At 41.5% G+C, this 25,063-nt stretch overlaps 1 protein-coding gene across 2 annotated transcripts; it reads right to left on the bottom strand.

The window, feature by feature from the left end:
* On the bottom strand, positions 1-24,289 carry LOC147144172 (double-strand-break repair protein rad21 homolog A-like). Of its 2 annotated transcripts, none has more exons than XM_086038142.1 (14): positions 24,030-24,289; positions 22,577-22,766; positions 22,342-22,471; positions 22,163-22,262; positions 21,907-22,013; positions 21,587-21,784; positions 21,375-21,500; positions 21,133-21,258; positions 19,664-19,887; positions 19,042-19,195; positions 18,804-18,949; positions 18,500-18,691; positions 2,529-2,612; positions 1-893 (listed from the first exon to the last, which is right to left on the bottom strand). In XM_086038142.1, the coding sequence occupies exons 2-14, from the start codon at positions 22,718-22,720 to the stop codon at positions 702-704; spliced, it is 1,923 nt and encodes a 640-aa protein (XP_085894268.1). In that variant the 5' UTR covers positions 22,721-22,766; positions 24,030-24,289; the 3' UTR covers positions 1-701. The 2 variants fall into 2 exon arrangements, with proteins under 2 accessions (XP_085894268.1, XP_085894267.1); XM_086038141.1 differs by lacking the exon at positions 24,030-24,289 and adding an exon at positions 23,539-23,697.
* Positions 24,290-25,063: the final 774 nt, after the last annotated feature.

Here is a 25,063-nt window from a genome sequence, read left to right as displayed (position 1 = left end):
TAAGTAAAACATTTTTTATTTCCAACCTTTACAGATGTACTGTATCACTACAGATTACTCAAAGACTAAAAAGGTGGGACACTGTACGAATTTGTAACAAGTACATTTTCTAGTTATATAATGCAAAAAGGTTTACAAGAATAAATGCAAAACAAAACAAAACAAACGTAATGAAGTTTAACTGACAAACTGCCTGAATTTTAAAATGGAATTATGATATCTGGCCATGTGGGAGAACATATTTGACAGGTTTACTTGTAATATGTGGAAAAACAAGTGCAACAGGGAAGTGGAGAGGTTACACTTTTGAGCAATTAAACAGTACCGTTCCATAATATGTACACAGCCATTGCAGTATTTCACAGGGAAACAATGGGTTCTTATGACAAAAAGTTGTAATATTTCCTGGGCTAAGAGGGGTACTGTATGAAGATTTATGGATAAGCAGACAATTTAACTTAAAAGCATACAAATTGGTGATGGAAACATGTTTCTTTATACATAACTGTTAACATTCTTTTGTTTGAACGAAGTGAATACTGCATGATTCCACCAAATATCGAGTAAAATCGTTTTCAAACATCCAAAAACCTTCCCCATTGACCCCACCCTTCGTCTTGGGCATTAAAAAAAAGTATGAGGGGGAAAAAAAAGGATGCCTGTGGCAAACTCCCCCACCGCCCATTCCTTTCCCCCAATGTCTAAATAAGGTGGAATCGTGGTCCAGCGGTGGCGATGATGTCGCTGTAAGGCTCTGTCTGGGTGACTTCGATGGCTTGCTGCTTCTTGAGGACCAGGAAACTGTAGAACTTAGCAGCCGCCTGCTTCTTGTTGTTGTTCCGGCATAAGTCAAGCAGGCTGACAGAGTCTGCTCCAGTCTTTGCCATGACGCGCTACAGGGAGGATCGGAAGTTAGCCAAGTCATCAACACAACCTCCTTGCAGGTATTGGATACTCCATCATAGGGCTGAAGGATTTATCGTTATGTGACCGAAGTCGTGATCTCAAACAATGCGATTTTGAGATTGTCAAAGCTGCGTTTTTTTAAAGTGCACTTACCCCCGACGCTCACCTCAGCGGCATGCTACCGAGAGCAGGTCACACTAACCACCGCTGAACTGGTATAATTTTTTTTTTTTTTTAAAGCATCGTGCATAGTGTCTACGTCACGCTGTCGCGCGTACTTCCGGAAGTCATTTTGTTCGCAGCTGCTTGAAGGCTAGGCGTTAAACTGGCTTGCACAGCAGCAGCACGGACTATTTATACAAGAGTCGCTGTCCTGTGAAAAACACTTATCTCCAATTTTGGAAACTTTTTTAATTTTCACTTTAATGTGACGTCTGTAACGCGGAAACATGATTCATTTAAAAATCAAAAATGAAAAAAAAAAACGGAGATAAGTGTTTTCCACATGACGACGATATGTAAGTCCGTGCAAAGCATCAGCAATAAGCTGTGTGCTGCGGATCCTCTCCTCCGTGGTGACAGATAAACGACCCCACTAACAAGTAGTGTTTTCACCAACGAGGCGAAAAAGGAGTTGCTAAGCATGTTAATCGCTAAAGTGAAATGCAGAGTTCGCTAAAGTGAAATGCAGTGTTGGGAAAGACCCCAAATAAATGCTAAGCTGTACAGTAGAACTTTCACAGAAGTCTGGCTAGAACCGCGTTAGGGCGAAGCCTGCAGCTATGAACAGAAAATGTGTATTACAATCAATACGCAACATGCCAAAACTAAGGCGAGGCTACATTAGCAATTTAGCAGACACTAACACCGGAACAGGCTGCTGACGTTAACCAAGATGAAGAGCTCGATGTCAAACGAATATTTAATATTTATAATAATGTTAATTGCATATTTAGAGTACAGAGGTTTGAGATCTACACAATAGGTTGCAGAATTATTTTTATTTTTTAATCATTTAGCTTTGCTAAGGGACAATGTTTTTTATTTGTCAAATAGATTTCATTGCATAAAATAAAATGCAGACAAGTTTACATGAAAATGCAAAGTTTGAATGAACAGAAGGATATGATTTTTTCTGACCCCTTTCAACCCGGAAATATATATCTAGCCACATTCAAATAACCCAATCACACATATTCTCATTTTTATTTTTACACATACCATAACTGTTAGGACCAAAATATTCAATTAATACCACCATAATATGAATTTCAGGCCATATCGCTAAGCCCTCAGTCTCTGTTTGAAGCAGTTAAGTCCAGCAAAAATATGGGAAAAATATTGACTGTCCTCGTGTTAATGTCCTCGTGTCCTTGCATTATTACAGTGATAGCTTTTCATGTTTTTCATGGTATAATGGCATTTTTGTCATGTTTGTAAATGTTATTGTACTTTGTGACTCACAATAACATTTTTTCCTAAAATCGTTCAGCCCTTATTCCATCGTAACCAATGAAAACAAGCACGGGGATGTGAACAATTAACATACTTTGCCAGAGAGGCAATGTAACTTGCTGAAAGGTTAGAAAAATGATTTGATCTCGCCAAGCAAGTTTTTGTACCTGAAGCCCATGTAGCATCTGTTGGGTTCTCTTGTTCCATCGCTTCTCTTCCTGGTCCTGGTCTCCAGCCTGACCTTCTTCCTCCTAATGAAGACAACGCAAAATGTGTTTATTTCCTCCCTCTGTTACATTGCATGAGTATTACGTTCAAAAAACAATCATGTGTAACATTTGAATTATTGTATGAAGAGTATATTCTGTTGAAAGTTCACATAAATGCTTTGTATATTATTACTTGTTAAAATTCTAAAGGTTTAATTTATCTGAGCTTGCTTGGTAGAGAATTAAAGTGTACTCATCCCCAAATCAACTTTTTTATTTTTTGCTGATAAACTGCATAAATGGGTGTCTATATGTCCTGGTCATTTGGTTATTTTGGCATTTTAGCACATGTTTGTTGAAATCTTCAATCAGGGGCAAAAACATCTGTATGGAGTATTCTTCAGGTTATACACTGCAGTGCATGTCAATTTGGCTTTCTGTCCTCTGATTGGCCTAGCAGGGAATCCTGACGTCACTTCCAGAATCTTGAGTCGCTCTGCCATCGTGGCGTATAAAAGCAGTTGAGTCTCGTACATGCCTCTGAAGCGAGTTGGAAGAGTAGCCTTTGCAAACATCTTTATTCTGATATACAGGTTAGTGCTTTATTAGCATAGCATTTGGTTAGTTAATTTGGCATAGCTTGTTGTAGTGTAGAAATTATTTAGGTTGTAGTTTAGCTCAACAACCCACAACCCTCTCCCCCCCTCGCAAGCCCAAAGGTCATCCAGGCAACACCCACTTTGAGTGCCATTTTCAAATATTAATGGTGGGTGGAGCAAGAGTCTGGTAGGGGGGGTGAGTACCCTTTAAGCAACATCAGAGTAGGCTTTACACAACCAGGATTTTGGGGGCTGATCATTCATTCTTTTTTTTCCCCCAACAATTCAATTCAATGTGCATACAAATAAAAGGACAATTAGTTAAATTCATTAAATCAATACGATCACAAGATGGAGCCATAAATCTATCTAAAAATATATAGAATTTATTGCATATACTATGTAACCTTGGATTATGAACTTAATTGGTTCTGTAAGCGTGTTTGTAACCTGGAATGTCCAGAAAAGCGCTATATAAATCTGATGCATTATTATTATTTGTAAATAAATACGCAAATACAATCAACCATCCAATCCAGCCCCAAAACGAAGGAAAACTGTACTTATCTTTGTGTGTGGTTAAAATTAATTACATTACATTACAAATCTAACACAGATGCCGTTACTTTGTAACGAGGATGGTCGAGGATGCGGAACTTGTGCCTAACAGTGAAAAGGCTTTCCGCTCACAAGACAAGACTAAAAGAATAAGTAGACTAACGTTTTGACACAATGTCATCATAGAATGTCCCCGGAGTAAACAAGATTGTGTTGGCTTTGATGTCCTAATTCACACATTGGCAAATTATGACACTATAGTAGGTGAGGAACAGTTCACAAAATCCACGGCTCAGTTCTCGGTTTTGTGCCCATAGTTTTCGGTTAGGTATGCATTGACTCTTGGAAAAATCAATTATGCCCTCTATGGTGAGGTTAAAAGTGAAAGCATTAACTGTTGTTGTGTTACTGTTTAAAATGTTATTCTGCTTTTCTATTTATGCCAGCGTCATACAGTATAATGGCATTATTATTATTAATTATTAATTAATTATTATTAATGGCAGGGATTAAAGGAAAAAAATCCATTTGACTGAAAACTTTTTAGGGAGGCACGGTGGTCGACTACTTAGCATGTCTGCCTCACAGTTCAGAGGTCGTGGGTTCGATTCCGGCTTTCCTGTGTGGAGTTTGCATGTTCTCCCTGTGCCTGCGTGAGTTTTCTCCGGGTACTGCGGTTTCCTCCCACATTCCAAATACATGCATGGGAGGTTAATTGATCATTCAAATTCAAATCAATCAATCACATTTTATGTATATAGCACTTTTCATACATAGAAATGCAACTCAAAGTGCTGTAAAACATCCAAAACAACATAAAAAGAAGACCCGTTCACCGCCCTCCCTCCCAACAAACCCGAAGACATATTTCCACCAGTACATCAGCACTCACACTCAAAGCAAATTGGATAAATGAGATGGCCCAAGACCATTAACACATTTATAAACTAATAAAAGTACCTTAAAATCGATCCTGAAACACACGGTGAGCCATTGCAGCAATTTTAAAACTGGTTTAATGTGCTCCCGCCCTCTGGTTTTCGTCAGCACCCGAGCAGCTGAATTCTGCAGTAGTTGTAATGGTGTAATACTCTTTTTGGAGAGGCCAGAGAGCAAGGCATTACAGTAATCTAAACGAAATAAAGGAAGGAAATAAAAGCATGCATCAGCACTTCCGTGTTAGCCTGAGATAGAAATGGGCGGACTCTGGCGTTATTCTTAAGGTGATAAAAAACAATCTTAGTTACATTTTTAATATGAGGAATAAAACTGAGCTCAGAGTAAAAAATTACGCCCAAGTTCTTCACACAATGTGAGGGATTAAAAACTTGAAGTTCTGGTAAAAGTTTCTCTCTCTGACCTTCAGGACCGATAACTAAAACCTCAGTTTTGTCCTGATCAAACCTTGGGGAACCCCACGTTTAATTTCATGGGTTCTGGAGGAACAAGTATCCATACTTACAAAGAAAGATCGGTCTGTGAGATAGGAATAAAACCAGTTAAAAACAGTACCAGAGATGCCCACTAGGTTTTTAAGTCTATTTAATAAAATGTGGTGATCTACTGTATCAAAAGCAGCGCTTAGATCCAGTAGCACCGAGACTGTGAGTTTTCTCACATCTGCAGTGCACCTCAGATCATTTCAAATCCTTAAAAGATAAGAACAAAACCAGATTGATATTTCTCTAAAATATTATTTGTATTAAAAAAATTATTTAACTGGGGGAAAACCAGTTTTTCTAAAATCTTACTCAAAAACGGTAAGTTGGATACAGGTCTGTAATTATTAAAAACACTGGGGTCAGAATTGCTCTTCTTCAGAAGGGGCCTCACCACCGCCGACGACCGTCTGAAGAGAGCAATTGACTATATTTAAAATCTGTACCTCAAAGGATCCATAAAATGTCTTAAAAAGAAATGTGGGAATTGGATCCAAAAGGCAGGTTGTAGGATTTACCTGGGAGAAAACTTGACCAAGTGTCCTTGCATCAACCAGGGCAAAACTTTCCAGTGTTTTCTCATGTAAATATGATTGTCCAGGTTTATTAAAACTTGCATTTTGACGGGCTAAAAGACTGGCCCTTGTCATCGATTTTACTTCTGAAGTGGTCTGTGAAGTCTTCACAGAGAGCGTCTGTTGGTCTCTGTGTGGACTTGTTAAAATCAGAGCGAGTTAAAAGTTCAAAAGGTGGAGAAGAGGACTCTGGGGTTGTTTTTATTAACAGTAATGAGGTTTGGGCTGTTTTATTGTAGGATTTTAGTTGCTCACATGATATTTCGTAGTGTGCTGTAAGATTACTACTTTTTCTCCACCTCCTCTCTGCACTCCTGCATTTTCTTTTTGATATCTTGATTGCATTGTTTCTCCACGGGGGAACGGTCTTTATTTTTCTTGTTTTAATTAAAAGTGGAGCTACTGAATCAAATGATGATTTTAGATTTAGGTTAAAATTATCAACAATAAAATCACAGGGTGCAGGTAAAATGTCAGCAGCAGTGCTTTTTAAAATCTCGATAAAATTTGCAGCCACCTCAGAAGATAGGTAGCGTTTCTTCACTGTTCTCACCGGGGCTGCCAGATGGTTAAAACTGGCGATGTTAAAATAGACACAGTAGTAGTCTGACACAGCAAAGTCAACAATAGAGGACACACCGGCAGACAAGCCATAAGTTATGACCAAATCTAGGGTGTGTCCCCTTTTGTGAGTTGGCTGCGAGACGTGCTGTTTAAAATCCAAGCAGTTTAAAAGGTTTAAAAATTCTCTGGATAGTGCGTCCGAGAAGTCATCCACGTGTACATTAAAATCACCGTTATTAAAATCCTGTTGTAATTGGAATATAAAATGGATAAGAAATCTGAAAATTCTGTAATAAAAGAAGTGGAATGATGGGGAGGTCTATAAACGGTAATGCAGAGAATAGGGGGACTGCTAAAAATAAAAGCGTGATATTCGAATGATAAATAGCTGTTAAAAATGACCTCCTTTGAGATAAGAGTATAAATAAAAATTGATGCAGTCCCACCCCCTCTTTTTCCCATCCCTGGTAGAAAATAAGTTAAAATTCGGGGGGGCAAGCCTCGGTGAGAACAACTGGAGCATCTGTCCCAAGCCATGTCATGTCATGAGGGAACCCTTAGGACCACAGCCCCAGCGTTGGAAACAGCAGCAGATGTCTCCTGCCGAAGCGCAGCGATAGGAGCAGGGGAGTCGCTCGCCAGGACGGCAAAGCGATTCCTCAGGACCAATTGGGGTCGGCCCCCAGACGCCCCTCCGGCCACGGGACTCCACCTCGACCCAGGTGTCACTCTGCAGCGGTGTCGAGCAGGATGGCCCCGGGCAGGCAACTGGGTCCCACTTCACTGTGTCCGAAAGCCGTCGTCGTTGCTGTCAGGATCTCACGAGCGTGCCTCCTCATAACCACGGCGGAGAGTTTGGGGAAACGGGTCGCGAAACAAGAAATGACCGATTCCTTTTCCTGGAGTTCCTCTGACAGCTGACGAATATCCCTTCTCAGGTCAGAGATTGTTTTATTTGCCTTTTCCAAGAGGCTATTGTGGTCGTCGCTGTCGTCTATAGTCATTTTAATTAACTAGCCCCAAGCTAGGCTGTTGCCGACATACGCTAGTTGTATGCTAGTTCGTGAGATCAAACGTGATTCACTGACTTAAAAAAAAAGTTAAAAATGAAAATAATATAAGAGTCTCCAAGTAAAAAAATAAAATACAATCCAAAAAAGTAAAAACGCACTGCGAAGGTGAGGTAAACTCGAAGAAAAAACTGCAAATCGTTTGCGTGGTGCCGAAGCTGGATCATTGCCCCTAGATGTGATTGCGAGTGTGGATGTTTGTTTGTCTTTGTGTGCCCTGCAATTGGCTGTCCCCTGCCTACTGCCCAAAGACAGCTGACCCTCGTGATGATAAAGCGGTATAGATAATGGATGGATGAAAACCTTTTACGCTTAAAATGACTGCGGTCAATTAACCAAATTTTTGTAGTGCAGTGGCGTGCACACTGATTATTTTCAAATACAGTGGTCAATCTTCTTACGAAATCAATTGGTTCTGTAAGAAATTTAAGTAGAAAATGTTGTAAGTAGAGACGCGTTTTCCATGTAAATGCCCTACTCCGTTCCAAGACCCCCAATATTCAGACATAAATGTTTTATAAAGCATAAAAATGCATCAAAACATGTAACAATTACATGTTGCAATTAGATTATTGCACAATAAATGAGAGTTGTGCATAATGTAAAAAAAAACAAAAGAATTAAAAATGAAGGCCGTTTACCTTTTAATTGCTTTCCTCATCGCTTTTTGCCCTCTTTGGTTAAACAACTGATTTAATAACATGGCGACTGTCGACACATTACGGTCATATTCTTTGGCGGGATCAAACAAACGCATCCCCCTTTCATACTTTCCTATTATCTCTTGCTTTGTTTGTATGGACAAAAAAACGATGTTCTCCTTTTCCTCGTTTCTAATTCACATAAAACTATTGGAAGACCTCATGGCCCGAGGGGCAAATGACGAGGACGCTGCATATATCTATATATTTACCTACCTATCCACACACAGAGACATACGAAAGAGGTCCCTCTTAGCCAATGGGATTCCAGGAAGATGCTAAGGTAGCCAACGGCAGAGCAGCTATGAGTATGTTGCGTTCAGGGAACTCCGGACCTGTGAGTAGCAGCCCATACTGCGAGTATTAGCTTTTCCCTTTGGTATCCTGAAATTTCTTTCGTAACAAGAGGCAATATTTTCCTGTTGAGGTGTTTCGTAACTTGAACATTTCGTATGAAGAGACGTTCGTAAGTAGAGGTACAATTGTACTGAACATGACAAATACATATCCAAACAGGGAGAGGTTTTCACAAACAAAAACAAAAGTCATATCTTGTGCATTCCAGACATGAAAACGGGTCAGGGGTGGAAGGTGAGACGTATACGACCCCTGGAGGGGAGTCCAAGTTGCTTCCCCGAAAGGAAAATCTTTATATTTCATATGTAAATGCATCCATTTGATGCATTTTGAGAAAAAAATAAATCAAGCACAGTATCAATGTATAATCAAGTCATGGTCACATTATACTCTGTATTCTGAACTGTATTCTGTTCCAGTCTCTCGTTACCAGTCGTTAGTAACATAAACCAAGTACCATAATATTTAAGTAATGTAACTTCAGCTACCTAGTGATGATGCAGCATCAGGAGCAACTGAGGCTTCTGTATCTTGCTCACCAATACATCGACATGGTCACAATGGGCGGGGATTGAACCCACAATCTCTGGCTTGGGTGACGACCACTCTACCACTGAGCCGTGTCGCCCTACTTACAATTCCCGCGGCAACTAGAAAACAACAGTCTCTACATATTCCAGCTGTCAGTACAGCTTTACTGTGACGAGGTGCGACGACAACAGTGCACATGACATTTTCATCTGTCAAAACGCACACGCCTGGTTTTTTTTTTCTTACTTGTTCCAAATGACAGAAATCCGTCTATAATCCCTGGAGGCATATCAAATAAACTGGATGGCAAAGGGTACAACCCAATTCATGCATCCTTTAAAAACAACAGACAAAGTCACGACTCACAGCAAACACACCAGCCTTGAGTTCAACTAGAACAGCCCAGATCTCACAATGACAAAGTACATTTGTGACTAAACTGAGAAAAGATCGTTATGTCAGTTTCAATACTTGCTATGCTACTTTTGTTTGGTTTACCATGAGATGCCTGGGCTCCACAGGTTGGAAAGCGATGATCTGACAATGCACGCCGCCATCTTGGCTTAGGGCTCATGAGAAGAGGGAGGAAAAAAATAAGTTGTGCAAATGGACTGAATGGAACACGGACAAACCTAACGGTTTGGACAGTTTTCAAAAACCATTCCCTGTATTACAACCAATCACAAAATGTGTATACAGTGCCAAGCCGATCAAATCGGTATTAAGTCTAGTGTATAGTTTTAAGTTGTTGCATAAATATATTGTATAGATTTTTGAGAAAAAGAAAGCGTTGTTAAAAATGTGACTCAATCATTCTGTTCTCAGGTGTCAGTACGGGGGAGGGAGAGAGAGCGGGCAAGCGATACAGGTATGCAAGCTGCAGTTAAGTGTGTGCTCTGTGTCGTTTCGTTTATGCGCCAGCTACAGCCATACAACAGCTTTAGTGTTGACAAAAGCGAGTTCACTGACTCATGCCTCCATGACTTATTGTGGACACTACAATATTATGGACTTTTTCTAACTCGCCTTCGAATGAACGTAGGTTGCCCACGTTAGCCCTCACACGTTCCTCAATGTACACTGTGAGGCAACTGGCCTGATGGCTCTCAATCATTGTTGCTCCCTTTTGAACAATCTGTGTGCATTTTGAACGCTTCACAGAACACCTGCTGTTCCTCCAGCCTTGTCAACGAAATCTCGCACGTCATCTCGTCATGATTTCGTCACCAAAGACCTATAAGGTGGACCCCATTGTTATGAACCCCCAAAAATTTTCAGAAGACAATGATAAACATATAATATGTGTTTTCAATTATAAAGGGGTGAAAAATGTGGGGAAAGAACCCCTCTCTCCCTCCTACAATATTAAAAAGTATTGGGGGGAACCTGCGCAAATACGAATCTGTGTCTGCTGAACCACTTTGTTGTCAGATTAAAAAAAAGGGCGTCAATTAAATAGTTTTCTCATCGTGGACGAAAACAATACTGCCCAATAGTCCCCACAAATAGTTGACGATTGATGATATGCGTCATTATATTGCACAGCTCTAGCTGCCATTTTGTACATTCACTATAGCTGTAACAATACACTATAAAGACCGAAAAAGCGCAATCCAGTGGAACCTCGGTTTTCTTATGCCTCAATTTTTAAAAAAAAAAATCTGTTTTCAATGATTTTTCCACCAAAATGTTTCTGTTTTTTGTCAGGCTGAAAATAGTCAGCACAAAGCTCCACCACCTGCCTGCGTGACTCAGCCACTCATTTGAGCACCCACACAAAGCATTTCATGCACCTGCTGTTAGACTAAGCATCTTTGGCACCCAAGGCCAAGCAGTCAGGGCAGATTTCAATGTTGAAAGATGATGTGTCAGTCTTCTCCCGATTATATAAACCGGTAGTCATGCAACACAGAGAGATGGACATGAGCACCTTACTTTAAGCGCGAAAACCATCCATATACTCTCCCTCTATCTGACAGGGAAAACTACGGCTCGGAAAGAAGGCAGATCTTCTAAATGTGCTGACAAGTAAAGACAACAGGAACATCCAGGTAGTTTTGATGTCAAAGTACTTGACAGTGCTGCGGTGGTGCATTTCCTCTGAACTACCAATATTAGCACATTCGATGAATATGACAGTTGTGTCTTTGTTCCCCACGTCATAAAACAATTGGAGACCTCCAAAAGAGTTGACATGGTCTGGGATACATAAATCACCAGCAGCATAAGAGTCAACAAGTGAGAAGCAAGGCAAAAGGATACAACGAAAGATAGCTGGCCAGAACAAATGGCCAGGGAATTGGCCTGATTTCCTGCGTGACCCTATGAACAATCAGGAACTCTTTAGCTTTCTCTCCAAGATGATTGTATCCACTTGCCTGGCCTGAGGGCAAGCTGGTCTTTATTGCATCTAGAACCAGGGTGGTCGGCAGAGGCACCCGTCACTCCATGCTGCCATGTAACCATTAAGAGGCTGACACCAGGATAACGATTCACCTTGCGTGATGCCCTGGAGCATGGCTCTTCTACCTGTGGATAAGGATGTTGTCTTTATCCTCATCAGCAAGTTCTATGCCCTTCTCACCATGTATCCAGCTGCAGACATCTGGGTTGATTTTGGTACTGATAAAAACTACACATCCTGTATCTTCAGAGAAATACAATCTGCCATGCTCTGCGCAAAGACAAGTCCACAGCTCTTCCCGTCTTCCACCGTTTCACCGGCTGTGATACAACCTCTGCATCCTGCGAGAAGGCGAAGAACACAGCATGGGTGGCTTGGAATGCCTACCTTGAGGTCACCAAGGCTGGCAACTAGACGGCAGCAAATCCACACACTCCCGTGACGATAGATGCCCAAGATTTTCAACTACTTGAGCGTGACACAGTCGTCCTTTATGACAATACAAGTGATTTTAAATCTGTCAATGAATCATGGAGAGAGTTGTTCTGCCAGGAGAACAAAACGATGGAACACATTCCACCAACTCAAGACTCATTGCTGCAGTACGTGAAGTGAGTTGCCTACCAGTGTGGGATCTGGGTAACATCTGAACTGTCCCAGCAAACACCAAGTCCAGAAGGATGTGGATAGACATTTGATGGAGACTGCCAGGCCTGGCTTCCTGTGTGGAACATTCTACCAATGGCATCAAAAGCCTGCAGTGGACTGGTCAAGTGTGGTTGTAAAAGCGCTAGTGGCTATGGTGCAAGTTGCTCATGCAAGAAGGCACACTGGAATTGAACAGTTTGCAGTTGTAAATGTGACATAATTTGACTGCTTACTCCATTGCCCTCGACCCCTGTATCCACACTAGGGATGTGCGCGACTAGTCGTTTTACCGTCTACAATTTATTAAACGTTTACTATTTTACGAGTCAGTTAAACGCTGCATTAAGTATCACGCATCTTGTTCCTCACGCCTCTGCCTCTGTAAACAAGCTGAGCACCAAGAGAAAGAATTGCCCCCCCCCCCCTGTATATCGAGTCTGAGTACGTGGTGCCAAGTCGCAAACCAATAATGCCCCAACTCAAGAGTGGCCATAACCAAATGAAAGAGTAGCTACTACGAGCGTTTGAGCGGGTCAACTAGTTAATGCCTTAACTACCGAATCTTACATGACTATAACGTGTATAACGTATGTGGACGAAGGACATCGATGCTGTGTGCTTCATGCGCCCTGGACGTAAGACACACAGCTGAAAACTTGGCTGCTCTCCTGCGGCGTGTGATGGGTACGTGACACTAGAAAATAAAGTTGTCGCCTGTGTGTATGATAATGCACCTAACATATGGCGAATGAGACCCTGCTGGACTGGGAGTTGGTACCATTACTCATTACATTATTCATAATAAATGCCATGCATTGCATTGGCAAATGTATCAGAAATGTATTTCTCTTTCAATTGTTCACTTTTATTCCGTCAGTTGTTGTTACATCAATAGAATTTAAATTAACAAACTGTCAATGTTTGGGCTGTACTACTGTAAATACACAAAACATTTGCATTTTAAACTTTGAATTCAATATGTATTAAATTGCAAGTTTTCTTGCTTATAGCAAATAAAATTTGAGACTAGTCGGCGGGCAAATTAGTCGAAATTCCCAACCCTAATCCAAACGCACACTGACAACACCATTGGTTACATATTATAGTCTCAAATTTTATTTGCGACTAGTCTATAAGCAAGAAAACTTGAAATTTAATACATATTGAATTCAAAGTTTAAAATGCAAATGTTTTGTGTATTTACAGTAGGGGCTATTTTAGCCCAAACATTCAGGACAGTTTGTTAATTTAAATTCTGTATTTATATTTATTTTAATAAATGTTTTTGTATTATTTTTCACAAGCGCTTTATTTTTGCCCTTCGCGGGGTCGGTAATAAAGATAATACAATAATGCAGCTGTTACTAAAAGCATGCTACTGAACACCAATTAATTGGCTAACCTTGTCTTGCTTTAGAAAGAAAGTATATATGACAAACAATGCTGCATTTTAAGGGCAAGCAAGGAAAGTCTATCTAATCTAAGCAATTTATGTAATTATATGGTACCTGATGTATCTGTATGTACAGTAGCTGCTGCTACGCATGATATAAGCTAAATATTAGCTAGATATGTGCATTTGTTTGTTGAACATGTTGGCTCAATATTGCAATTAGACGTATTTAGCCAATTCTGACTTTGGGTCATGAGCCGCATCAAGGCCGCGCTGGCCGAATGAGCCAGCCGGGCCGCCTCGGCCCGGATTACCGACCCCGCGAAGGGCAACTGCTGCCACCGCGGTGTCCCAGCGGCTGCCGCAGCTGTGGAGATCTGTTGGAAGGGCCCACCCCACCCTGAGTCGCCACCGCCGCTGCCCACGCTTGCCGGAAGGGACGAGGAGCTGAGCGCGACTGGGGGCGAGCTAACGTGGTACTGTTGCTACGCAGCTTGCGGCAGGAGACCGAGGCTGCGTGCCGCACATGTGGTTTCTCATCACTCCGGGAGAGTGGTTGTAAGCGAGTTTATGCTTACAAAGCCTACAGACGACCTTGTTGTCATCTGCTGCATCAAAATACTGCCAAACGGTGACGGTGTTTTTCGTGGGAGCTTCGACATCTCTTTCCTTCCCCAAACTTAGTGTCCCCGCCCCCTACTACGTGTGCCTGTGGGCAGGGGGGAGAGGAGCAATTCTCTCTCTTGGTGCTTGGCTTGTTTACAGAGGCAGAGAGACGTGAGGAACAAGATGCGTGATACGTTTAATAAATCGTAGACGGTTAAACGACTAGTCGCGCACATCCCTAATAAACAGTGACGATTGTTATGTCATATTGCTGTAAAATGCAAATCTCCCACATAGCCTCTACCAGCAGATTTTAAAGGGAAAAAAGGAAAATCAAAGAATAACTTTAATGTAAGCAATGTTAAATCCAACAAACTTTTGTAACGTGCGCATCACTAGATTTCATGCAATTCACAGGTTTCAAGCACGTCTGATTTGAGTTCCCAATCGCTGAGAAAATGCGCGGTGGAGGCAGTAAAAGACAGTGTAGTGTGTCCCGGGATGTCCATCCATCGCAGGTAAGACCCACTCGTTCTTACGACTCGAGTGCATTCAATACCTGAAGCCTGGTCTCTTCCTACAAAGTTGTAATTGTTTTCTCAATGAAATGTTTTCGACTTTATTTCGTAGTGTGGCTCTAGAATGCGCATCATGTAGCGAAAACCATTATTCTCAACTACACTATATGGGAGGAGATCCTTGCAAATATACACACAGATCGACTTTGTCCCGGGAGAATTAAAAGGGAGTTTTGTTTGCAGTAGAGAACACACGCTGGTCTGGCCAGGATGCAAATCTGGCAATCACGCCCCAACCCAACAGTAGCCATAACCAAATGAAAGAGGAGATGCTACGAGCGTTTGAGCGGGTCAACAATGTGGCCATAACTACAGACAGATGGACGTCCAGAGCCACCGAATCTTACATGACTATAACGTGTCATATGTGGATGAAGGACATCTCCGCAGCTGTGTGCTTCAGACATGCGCCTTGGAGGAAAGACACACAGCTGAAAACTTGGCTGCTCTTCTGCGGCGTGTGATGGGTACGTGACACTAGAAAATAAAGTTGTCGCCTGTGTGTATGATAATGCACCTAACATATGGCGAATGAGACCCTGCTGGACTGGGAGTTGGTACCATTACTCATTACATTATTCATAATAAATACCATGCATTGCATTGGCAAATGTATCAGAAATGTATTTCTCTTACAATTGTTCACTTTTATTCAGTCAGTTGTTGTTACATCAATAGAATTTAAAATTAACAAACTGTCCTGAATGTTTGGGCTGAAATATCCCCTAAATACACAAAGCATTTGCATTGTAAACTTTGAATTCAATATGTATTAAATTTCAATGTTTCTTTCTTATAGACAAGTCGCAAATAAAATTTGAGACTAGTCGGCGGGCAAATTAGTCGAAATTCCCAACCCTAATCCAAACGCATACTGACAACACCATTGGTTACATATTACCTAATCTCTCACACAGTCACATACCATTCATTTAAAGCGGAAGTCAACCCAAACATATTTTTTTCATGAATTTGTTCTATGCAGGCCCACTAGTTGAAACACGGCATTCTGATGAATTTTGTGTTCGTGAAATGTAAGTTAAGCAGCAAAATGCACTCGTTTTTAGCCATCTCTGGTGGTGGCCATTTTGTCTTCTGTCGAGTGAAAATGACATCGCAACTGCTCACAACAACCAAACCACGGCTCAGATTCAGAAAACAGGTCAGCCTGCAATGTAAGGCTCTTTTCAGAATATATTAAACAAATGCGAGGCTCGCTTACCCTGACGTCAATGACAGTTGCAGTAGGTGTAAACTGTCACTGGCTAATCACACCCACGTTTTGGTCATCTCCTAATCTTGTCAGTTTTTGGCATCAGGTTTTCGATACTGCTTAAAGCAGAACTTTACTTCAACCGGTGCACAGCCTTCTTTGGTTGCCCTCCTCTTTCGACACCAGCTCTGCGGCAGCTAAACGTCCTGTACTGGCCTTCACAACACCGTTGGCGAGATTCCAAATTCTAATGAAATTGAAGCATGCTCTCCCCCCTGACACCTCCCTGTTAGCTGGCTTCGAGAGGTTCTGATTGATTAAATTAGAAAAGATGAGATTTTTGTTTTCCGGCGCCAGTGGTGTCTTTAATAAGACCTGGCAACCCTTACTTAAGGGAATATTTAGATAACCTTATGATCCACCTGGATAACAAATAGAAGGGAGAAAAAAATGGTTTTAGTATTACTGCAAAGCAGAGCTTGGAGACTTGAATATTCCCCGCATGATGACGAGCCGGCAGCTGCTTGGCTCTGCGAGTAGAGGTAACAAAACCACAGCTCTAAATTGGTGTTTTAAAGCGAATTAACACTGAATAAACGTACCCGTAACCTTTGCTTCATCACTAGTTTACATGGGCCAAGCATCTTCCACTGAACTGTCGTGACCGCTCTCCAGCTAACTTAGCTTAGTATGGCTTGCTGCCTACTTTATGTCCGTCTCATTGCCAAGTGCTGAGTTGTCATGATTGTAGGTGTAGACCACTTATGTCAAAGTCAAGGCCCGCGGGCCGGATGTGGTCCTTCGCGCCTGCTGATGACATCACGCTTTAACTTATATTGTAGCGTCTTCCAAGAACAGATGTAGTTTAACGATCACATTTTATTGGTCCAAACGGCTACTGTGGGCCGCAGCCGACGCCAATACTGTACGACAACCGTTCAGTCAAGCTCTCCTCTTCGTCCTCAGATACACTAGCTTGCATGCCCTCCCATCAAGCGAGCCGCACGATGCATTCATTAACCTCGGAAACAACACAACTTGGCAAGACACAAATTTGACCACAACACAGATAACCCAATTCGTTACACTATTTCTGTAGTATATTTCTTTGCATCTTTGTTTGCCACTCCCTGGCTGTTGTTATAACGAACTTTACCGCTACTTTTGCAAGGATCGTCCTTCGGTCGTCTTCCTGCCGATTCAAGACTTCACGTCACTTTCAGAATTGGATTGTGGTGAAGTTATTCGGAGTAAAACACGCTTTATTAAGAAAAACTTCATGTTAGAAAGCTCACGTTGTTTTACTATTAGTTGGCATTTGATGAATTCATTGAGTTTCTACATAGTGCTGAGATGTCCCATATTGTGAGCAGGCATTGGACTCTCCTCGAGCGCAAAGTGTTGATAGCGAGTGACTTTTTAAAAATTTTTCCTCCTTCGACACAGCTCGTAGTTTGTTCGTGCCAGCAAAGTCAGTAGTTACAGATTGCCCGTGTTTCACCACGTTTGCTGTTGTGTGTAAATGTTAAAAGGTGAGTTTAATCATTTAACCTGCACCATCCTTTATAAACATGCCAGGAATGCTGGTACAACCTGCAAAGTTGAATAAAAAAATCGAATGTACGACCATTTTAATCATCTTTATCATTAATTTGTACACATCTTAAAGAATTCAAGCTCATGATGGTTATATAAGAGCAGTTGCTTGCTGGTGCAATATTCTGCAATTCACATATGATCCAATTAGTCGACCAATTGCGACTATTATCGGTGACTAATTGGCAAGCAAAATAGTTGTTTATGGCAGTCCTAAAAAATATATACTTTTTTGCTTACAATAAAATTTGATTTATTATATTAAAATTGAAATTTATGTTAAAGTTGTATAAAATTAAAGTAGATTATTCAAAAATATCTTTGGAAGGATCCCTCTCTGGCCCCAACTTAAGCCTCCAACTTTATTTTTAATTATCATTCTGAAACTTGCCGGTAGAAGTAAATCTATCTGAGACTGTTATGGCAGAAGATGCGACAGAAGGACGTGTTAATCATGAAGACAGCACCCTAGCTCTTATAGTTTCATAGTTTTCTTGGGCAAATCATTTGAACTGCGGTTAGCAAAAAAAAAAAAAAAAAACTTTTTTTGATTTGGCAACTCTCAAAACAAATACACAGTATGCAACGCTCATGGTCTACGTGGATGGTTGCATCGCTGGGCTTGGAAAACAGCCCGCCAATGTCACAGTGTCATCAGCTAAGTTTATCACACTTCTTAATTTTGTAATTGATTATACATTCCAAAAACCACATCATCAAGTCAGCACCATTCAGTGTTTGCAACTTTCAATATGAATAGGCCATGCTAAAGTGCACGTTATATTCAGTGCATGTTGCATGAGGGGTTAGGAGGAGTGAAGTGAGGCTACATTCAAATCTTGCTAGCAGCTTAAAATCGACAAACTCGACCTTTAAATGTACTTCTTAAAAATCAAATCAAATTGTGTAGTGACAGTAACTTCTATCACATTGAAAGTAAAACCATGCCTTAATAAGATCCTCCAAAAGGGGTCTGTTCCTCTCTACCACACTCTTAATTCTGCAGTTACCTGATGAATGGTGAGATGGAAAGTGGCCCTTTCTAGCTTGTTCTGGTATTACATCACATCACATCACTGAAATCTGAAACAACTAACCTCTTCTTCATCGCTCTCATCCTTCTTGTCTTTGCTCTTCTCTCCGAGAAGGTCCAGTTCAGGAACGAGCTGCGTAAGGTTAACGGTGGTCTCCTCGGGGGGTAGGTCGACCTGCGACATGTCTAGCCTCTGAGACAAGACCGAGCGGTCGGCCAGCTGTTGCGGCGGCTGCTGCGGTTCTAAGGCAGCCATCTGAAAGACAACAGGGCCAATCAATGCCAACCAATGGGCAGTAGAACTCACTAAGGTTGGGTTCTCCCCTATTACAAAAACAGTTTTGTCAAGACATTTTTGTTGAACTTACTGGCACGGCACTCTCCTTTTCAAAGGTCTTGCGTTTGACACCACGAGGGGTGGAGGGAGGCGGCATGACCGTCTCATCCAGTGTTGTCCTGCTGCCTTCCATTGCAGAGGCAGCCAGCATGCTTGGCTCTTCCATGATAGTCTGATCTGTATGGTGATTGAGGGAAATTGCTACTGAACAGCTGTAATTGATAACTACTAAATTGGAATTGTCAATGGGCCCCCAAAACTGCTCTTACCAATTACATCTCTGTGCTGACCCATAACATCCTCTCTGGGCACCTCCGGGTTCTCCAGCTCTTTGAGGAATTCATCCAAACTGTCAGCTTCGCCACCCTTTCTCCTCTTCCTGAGCTCGTCTGGCACCAGAGGTGTCAGGCAGCGTGTGAACATCTAACATTTAATTGTTGAGAGAAGATTAAGAAAATTGTTGAATATAAAGGACCATTATAAAAAATATGCAGCCTCATAGTTAGACGGGGGTGAGACAAATGATAAATAACTCTGATAAATTATGCATCAACACACTTTTTCTTCAGTATTCCGAAGAGGCACATGAGGCAGTGAAATGGGGGAGCGGGGTACAAAGAGCCATCACTTTCTCATTCTGTTCCTTAAATCTCACTACTTGGGCAGCATACCAATGAAAGATGCAACTTTAAAAAATTCCCATTTAACTGGCCAATGAGCACAAAAGGGATGTTTGCTTTTGGCCTGCTGCTAAACACATTGGGTGGGAATGCTCACTCTAGGCAATTTTTGTAAATCTGGAAACTTTACAACACTTGGACATTAATCAGCCCAAAATCTGAGCTTGTCATTCTAATGCAGTGGCTAATTATAATACCCAACATTCATTACCTTGAGCAGCCTGGCATTCCAGAGAGGCTGGGCTGGAAGAGAGAAGAGCTTCTCCACTCCCCCGGTCTCCTTCCACATCATCAGCTTTTTAGTAGGAGGGGCAAGGTCCAGGGTGGTCACAATATCGGAGTAGTCAGAGAGTTGGGCTCTGATGGTTTTACTGTCCAACTCCTTCACACTGTCCACAATCAGCTTCCTCTTACGCTTGGCCTTGGTCTCTTTCACTGCACAGAAGTTGAAATAATATCACTGTAACTTTGTATAGTCATCAGCGTTGTTAAATGGAATGATTATAGAACAAAACTGTGAACATTTTTAATTAAATTCCATGTGAAAACTATTTTTTTAAGCCATACAATATGGATATTTGACTGCCCAGTACCATATGGTTAAAGCGACATTTAAGTCAACATTGATAATAAAAGTCCTGCATGTGCATTGCAGCGTTAGCTGCGAAGGGAAGAGACTTGCTTCCCAAGTACATGCAGTACATGGGTACCCATTACGTCGATGGCAAAGGCATTGTGGGTAGATCACCAGCCTACCATCCATCCTCACTACTGATTTTAAAAAAAATGTTTTTTCCTTCACATAAAACATAATCCAAAACTCTCGATGGGAGATTAAACAATTGTTCGTGAAATGACCATAGAGCCTAGTATAGAAAAAAAAAAAAAAAAAAAAAAAAAAAAAGAAAATCCTCACTACTGTATTGCTACGTTCATTCATGGAGCGTTTCTGGCCGCGCGTTTCAATTGGAGTCAATGTGGTTTGCGCGGGCGGGCGTGGTTGCGTGCGGGGCGGTGCGAATGATGCGTTTGGAGCGGTGGGATGAGCAGCGAAGCGTATAAACAAGTCAACTTTTTTGTCATTTCGCCTCAGCCAATCAGCATCGGACATACTACGTTTCACACACAGCCACACAGCGTCCTGTTCACTTGGCTGCTTACAGTTCTTGAACTTTACCAAGACAGCAATATTGATAGCATTAGCATAGTGTGCAAAAAAGTTGACTTGTTTTATACACGCCGAATGGAGCGAATGGGCGGATTGTTGTTGCTGCAATGCTACATAGGGTGATGCAGTCATGGAAGGTACACCAGCATATACAATACATATAAAAATAATTCTCAAAATATCTATGATTGTGTTTTGCATTTTTAGTAGGGAGTAGATCATTTTGACTCTGTCATGTCATAAGTAGCTTTCAGGCTGAAAAAGTGTGGGCACCCCTGGTGCAGTAGGTCAACTTCTTTGTAAATCGAATTAATCCCAAGTAAAGCATTTGCTCTTACAATTGTATTATGTAGAACATCCTTGTCTGGCCATTAAAAAGCATGATGCTGTATAAATATAAAATGTAACTTAAAAAATTGTCTGCCCATTTAATACCGCTTTTATGATCCGGATCTGGTTAAATAAATAATGTAAATGATGGTTCACAAAAATTAACAAAATATTTTTCTAACCAGTGATGTCGATGGGCTCCAGTGCAAACGCTTCCTCCTCGTTATGAACAAGAGTGGTCTGTTCGGTCTGGTCAGCCATGGCTGGCAGTGGCTCTGCCGGCCCGGATTCTGGGCTGTCTGGACCCGCTAGACACACAAGATATGAAACGGAAAATTTAATCAGACACAGGTGTGATTTTACACAACTACTCAAGTTTCCAAACAACACAACACAATCTTTATATTTTGCAGCAAGTTCTTACGTGATTGGAGGTTGTCAAAATCATCCTCATCATCTCCATGATCCGGAGGCATCATGACGCTCGCAGTGATAGCGGGGGGGTCATCAAAAATGCCACCACCATCTTCAGAGCTAAGCAGCTTATCCACTAAAAAAATAAATAAAAATAAAAATCACCACTTCCACATAAAATACTAACAGGGGAGCTACCAGGGAGGGGTTTGAAGAGTTCACCTAACATCCCTCCATCACTGTTGCCCATGGAGGCATCACCAAAGTCATCATACTCCATGTGGTTGGATTTATCGGGCAGATTAGCTGGACCAGGCTCAGGCTCGAGCAAAAGGTTCGAGGCTGTGGCACCGTGCATGATGTCCTCCTCAAAGGTGCTGGCATCACGCATCATCTCCCGGTCGTCCATGCCAAAGTCAGCTGAGGAGAACAGCAGGTTATTCTAAATGTGACTAGAGTCACACGCTACTGAAACAAAAAGGTAAAATGCATGTTTCTGAATAATGATTTTTAAAGATTGGTACATCACTGTTATGACCTACCAAAGTCATTGTCTTGCAAAAGGCTGAGATTGCCAACATCCTCTCGCATGGTAATCTCCTCAACTCTGCTCTGGTTCAGAGTGAACTGCTGGGCCACATCAATGTCACTGTGTAAAGGACACCAAAGAGAGCAATGCTGAGTACAACATATGGTGCATAATGAAGGGAGCGGAGACATACATTCTTAGAATATCAGCATTCATATCTTTTTCAAGGATGAGATGATCTTAATTCTTAACAGTAGACATGGACTTACTCCAGATCAGGAAGTGGCTGGTCAAAGTCATGAAACTCTTCAGGTAAGGTGATGGCATTGTATGCCGCCTCTCTGTTTTCCTCAGGCAAATCTACCACACCTGAACACAAATAATATGCAGAAATTCAGAACAAAGTACTATCCCATGGGCAAATTAGGGCAAGTGGATGCCACCATACCTGGCCTGAAAGCCATTTTGATTTTGATAAAGGCTTCATTACAATCAGCCAGCAGGTACTTGGCCTTCCTGTGATAGATTCTCACTACCCCGAGAAGCAGGTGACCTGATGTACGCAACGCCATCTTCACCTATGAGCACAATACAACATATATCCAATGTGATAGAGAGCCTTTAATTAAATAAAAGCCTTTTACTGAACAGCCTGAATAATCCAAAGTGTATGTTGTTGTTACCTTGGGTGAAATGATGCTCTCCACACTGCTCTCCAAATTGCATTCGAACACATGAGCCTTGGTCAGCTTCTTGTCCCAGTGGGCCGCCAGCCAAATCTTGGCTAGCGGCCCACGTTTACTGAGGACAAAGTGGGCGTAGAACATTGCCCTGGTTCCACTGCCTCACACACTCACAAGGGTGTAGGCTCACCTGGAGGGAAAAAATATCGCGAAATTTTATAAAAAGTCAAAGCAAAATATGTGGTACCGCTGGTGTTATTGGTAACTGCTCTGATACAATTTCCATGACATTTATCTTGAATTTTGATAACATATTGAAAACTGCTGACTACAGTCGATGATTTTAATATATTTTAAAAAATAGAGGTATTTCACTGGCATGCCATTTTAAATGCGTTTAATATGTTCCATTGTAAGCAAACTATGGACGCAGGATTCGGTTGACAAATCCAGTAGAGTGTTCAGAGTTCCGACAATCCCGATGGTAAACTGCAGATGTACAGAGGTGTGCAATTAGTGCAGGCGAATTATGTAAATGGTACAGCGATCCAAAAGGTAGTTTAACAGTAAGGACGAAAATGGAGAGAATCGCGCCAGTAAATACGTAGTCGGCGCCGTAGACTGGCATGATCTAAATTGGCCGACAGATAGCATTAGCATTCATTACAATACGTATCGATGTGTGCTAAAACAGTTTCAGCAAGGCTGTTCCGACGTCATCTTCCAAGGAGTCAAAAGTGCATTTTGTTGGTCAAAACCTTATTTAGAAACGACTGTTTGCTATCCTAGCAGGCTCATACTCTTGCACAACTGTAGCGTTAGCTGGTGGCTAACGACTCACAGTCCAGCAGGCCTGAGCGCATTACCACCACCGTGCTTGTTTGCTCACTTCGTTCAAAAAAGAAAAAGAATCAAAACACATAAAACAACACGCAACCAACTGCAAGTGCAAACCTACTTACCGACGGTGCACCGCTTATGAGTGAAATTTTCCAGATTATGTTACTTCTCCCCACGAATTTCCCCCTGTTGTACTCATTAAAACAGTAAAGATGGCGCCAGTCGCCTTCCTCCCGCTCACCGCTGCCCTTTTAAAATCCACAGGATGTTTACAGTCAAAAATGTCGGAGGAGGAGCTTCCTGAGCGGGAGGCAACGCGCAGTGTGCACTTACGGCCGATAGGGGCCTCTGTCGCATAATTTCCTCCGTGAAGACCGAAGAAGACCGAACAGCTATACTGTACAGTAAATCAACAAAAACATAGTACACTAGTGCAGTGCTTTTCAAACTTTTTTTGAGTCAAGGCACATTTCTTTCATTGAAAAAATCCCGCTGCACACCACCAGCTGAAATTGTGAAAAAAAAGCTTATTTTGAGAATATACGTGTTATATTGTGTATATAAACATTTTTTAACATTTAATAATGACGTAATAGAGCTTTTCACCACATACCAAGCACAGTGGAGTTGATGCCGTTGCATCTCCGGTACAAGTAAATCCAAATGCAAGATAGCTTTTCGCTGGACGTTTTTCCTTTCTTTTGACCTCCATTCATACTAGGGCCTTCATCTGCGTCCGGATTTTGTCCAGGGTCCAGCTTCAGATTCAGCAGTTTTCCTCTTCAAAAATTTATCCATCACTGTCACCGTCGTCCTGCTATCCACCTGTCGCTGTAGGTGGATAGCAGTCTCTACACGACTCGCTGCATCTATGCGTCACTAATTCCCTTGTCTCTAAACAAAGACAATTAGCTACCTTCTGATGCTGCTGCTACCTACTGGTATGGAAGAGTACTACAATGTAGTAACTACATGATGAAATGACTTAGTTATCACACTTCAAAGTGTTGTCCATTTGTTGGTCAAATAACGCGAGAGGGGTAAAAAGGTGAAATTTGCCATTGTCAAAAGTAGGGACATTCCCCCCCAAATTTTGTTATGACTTTTTGAATTATTCAATGCTCTAATTATGTCATATGACGTATTCCAATTTGATTTGTTTTTTAGATATATATACAGCATAATTAGTTTTGCTATTAGCATACTACAGCTGCTGTGTCCATAGAGGCCATAGATAAATAAATAAATAAATAAATAAATAAACTATATATGTATGGATAGGTCTGGTGCCACTGAACATTTTGAGTGGTTGAAAGTGAAAAAATATTCAGAAATGACTTAGTTATCACACTTCAAAGTGTTGTCCATTTTTGGGTCAAAATACGCGAGAGGGGTAAAAACGTCAACATGGCACGAGGGTTAAAGTTCATCCTAGTTAATGCATTGTTGGAGGGGATTTCTTCGCACTTAGAAGATATACGTTTTTCACAACCAACAGATAACATTATAATTGGGGGTGATCTGAATTTAACACATGATTTTTTGGATAGGTTTCCAAATACATTCCCTACCAATCATCCCAATCCAAATTTCACAAATTTCTGTAAGGAACTAGGTCTAATTGATATTTGGCGACACACGCATCCC

The sequence above is a fragment of the Filicampus tigris genome, chromosome 8 (assembly GCF_054856515.1).
Source record: "Filicampus tigris isolate MCC_2025a chromosome 8, RoL_Ftig_1.0, whole genome shotgun sequence".
Taxonomy (NCBI): domain Eukaryota; kingdom Metazoa; phylum Chordata; class Actinopteri; order Syngnathiformes; family Syngnathidae; genus Filicampus; species Filicampus tigris.
Note: the sequence above shows the minus strand (reverse complement) of the source record. Positions and strands in the feature narration are given on the sequence as shown.

What these genes read in the sequence shown, in the direction of transcription:
- LOC147144172 (XM_086038142.1), bottom strand. Translation starts at nt 22,720, where the DNA reads ATGTTCTACGCCCACTTTGTCCTCAGTAAACGTGGGCCGCTAGCCAAG. An exon ending in TTTTGACAACCTCCAATCAC is followed by an intron (nt 21,259 to 21,374) that starts GTAAGAACTTGC and finishes TTGTGTGTCTAG; the next exon opens with CGGGTCCAGACAGCCCAGAA. An exon ending in GGAATGCCAGGCTGCTCAAG is followed by an intron (nt 19,196 to 19,663) that starts GTAATGAATGTT and finishes ATTAAATGTTAG; the next exon opens with ATGTTCACACGCTGCCTGAC.